The sequence below is a fragment of the Hippichthys cyanospilos genome, chromosome 10 (genome assembly GCF_059441005.1).
Source record: "Hippichthys cyanospilos isolate Australia breed blue-spotted pipefish chromosome 10, RoL_Hcya_1.0, whole genome shotgun sequence".
NCBI classification, from domain to species: Eukaryota; Metazoa; Chordata; class Actinopteri; order Syngnathiformes; family Syngnathidae; genus Hippichthys; species Hippichthys cyanospilos.
In genome coordinates, this window is record NC_142378.1 from 16,255,716 (window position 1) to 16,258,121 (window position 2,406).

Here is a 2,406-nt window from a genome sequence, read left to right on the forward strand (position 1 = left end):
TACCAGGTTCACGCTGAGCTTGATGATGAGCTCATCATTTGACCCATGTGTGTTAAAGATGGCAGAAACATCGAAAACTTGCATGATAGCAGCCTTCGAGGACGGGGTTCGGGCATCTCGGTGCTGAGTGCTGTAAAGACTTGCATTCAGTCTTGTAGATTGTCAAGAAACTCCTCAATTTCTCCACACATTTTGTTTTTTCTCCTTTGACTAATTTTCTCCAAGATTTGAATGCTGTTTCCACGATAGACTGATGGATGCTGTATTGCTGCTGCCCGCATGTAGTATTCTATTGACTTGTAGCTTTGTCTCTGGGTGGAGAGTAAATGTTTTGCATAGTAGTTATAAATCATCTGTATGTCTACAGGTTCCAATTCATCTTGATTCAACAGTTCCTCAAATATCTCATCAGCTTTAGCTTGGTTATGAGTCGACTTTGCATATAAATTTGCCAGCGTTATTTTTCTCTTTAGTGAAGATTGCTGGTAGAGAGTAATCACTTCCCTGTAGAGGCCGATTGCCCTATCAACTACCATTTGTTCTGGTGGAATGTCTCTGTGTGAAAAAATTTTCTTTTTGTAGCAGATTGCAGCACACCTCTTCAGATAACGTTCTCCTGGATGTCTTTCAAGAGCTTCTTCTGCCAAGTCAAGAGCTTCATCCATTGATAAATACACTCTGTACAGTTTAAGTAACGGTTTGATGCCGTTGTAGCTGCTGACAGGCTTTTTCAAAATCTTCTTTGCCAATTGGCATGCTTCATCTTCAATTCTTCTTCCTCTAGCAGCACAAGCTGCTAAGTACATTGTTGCAAGGTACAGGTTATTTGGGTCATGTTTCTTAGCGATTTTCAGTTTCTCAAAAGTATTTGCATCTAATCGGACTTTATAAAGTTTAACAGTTCTCACTAATGCTAAGACATGACTGGAGTGCCACTCAGTCACATCAGGCTGCATCCTGATGGCCCTCTGAAAATATTGCACTGCCAGTAGGGTGTTGTCTTTTCCAAATTTCATCAGCGCCCAGGCCTTTTCAGCACAAATCTCTGGGTGAAGCTCTTCTTGACATGGTGAGGGATATTCATTCAGAAGAATATCTACCTTGGACATGTAAGCCTGACTTTCTGCCTGTTCTCCCATGTGGTAGTGCAGCCAAGCCAGGTTCCCATAGTTGACCACAAGCCAAGGGCCCTCCTCCGAGACAGTGTTTCTCATCTGACGCAAGGCTTCTGCAGCCCTGCCAAAGAAACACAGGGCATTTTTTGTACTCCCTAGCAGGTAGTGTATATAGCCCTGTAAGTTGTAAATATGTCCCAGCCAGTTGTATCCCTCCACAGTGCCAATGTCCTCCAGCTCGTCCCTTAGTAGGAAAAGTTTGGATCTTCGGGGATTCAGGTTCCACATGAAGTGACATTGGAGGCTCTCCAGCTTGGCTTTCAGCGTTGTTGCACTGAAAGAGTACATAAACTCAAGTGAAGAAAGAACAAAGGAATGAACTATAGGATTGTTAAAAAAAAAATCAAGACAATAAAAGGACGATAATGACAGTGAAATGTAGATATAGCAGTTGGGAGTAAAAATTAAATCCACCAGGCAATAGCAGTAAATATACGAAAAATTACACACCCCATTAAACATTCTCTTAACTACATTAAGAATATACTTATCACACTAGCAGAACAAAACCATTCACCTCATCGTGTAGCTGGAAGAATTCTTTTCTCTTGAGAAATATCTCTTTTTACTCCTTATGCACCTTGTTCCTAAAGGCGTGGCACCAGATTATCAGTTCAACTTTTATGGTGCAATAAAATATTAAACAGAGATTGATGGACTCTGTGTACCCTATTTAACAATATGCTGTACACACATATTTTCATTTTAATTAGCTGGTGAATGTTGTTACTTCCATTTTCAATACATATCCGAAATCAACTTTATATGTGAGGGCAAAAACATTTCCGTTAAAGACTTGAACCCAAAACAGCTCAACATCATGTTCACAATAAAGTGCCGCGGTAGTATGACGAACCAAACAAACTATAGATTCAATTTAGTATTAATCATCGATGAGCAATTGATTTCAGGGCATTTTATTATTGAAAAGTCTGAATATTGTAAGATTAAAGACTTTTAGTAGCCAAACATATAGCCTATAACACACGTTTATCATTTTGAGCATTGTAGTAAATTTTGTATGAGTAATCACATCACTTATTTATTTTAGTTTACAAATGTATCAATAGATATATATTTAATTGTACATCTGCCGATTTGAAAATCCCATAAATTACTACTGCTCGGGGTAGAAATCCAAGTGTTATTAAATAAGTACATATTATTTGCCAGTAGGAGGCAGTACTCACTACACATGTTTGCGTTCAGCCAAGTAAACCAGGGAGAAAAA

General features: G+C 39.0%; 1 protein-coding gene across 1 annotated transcript; it reads right to left on the reverse strand.

Annotated features, from left to right (window-relative positions):
* Positions 1-146: 146 nt before the first annotated feature.
* Positions 147-1,710, reverse strand: LOC148417300 (antiviral innate immune response effector IFIT1-like). The gene is made up of 2 exons (XM_088426045.1): positions 1,693-1,710; positions 147-1,449 (listed from the first exon to the last, which is right to left on the reverse strand). Exons 1-2 carry the CDS (start codon positions 1,695-1,697, stop codon positions 147-149), a joined length of 1,308 nt encoding a protein of 435 aa, XP_088282171.1. The 5' UTR covers positions 1,698-1,710.
* Between the last annotated feature and the right edge of the window lie 696 nt (positions 1,711-2,406).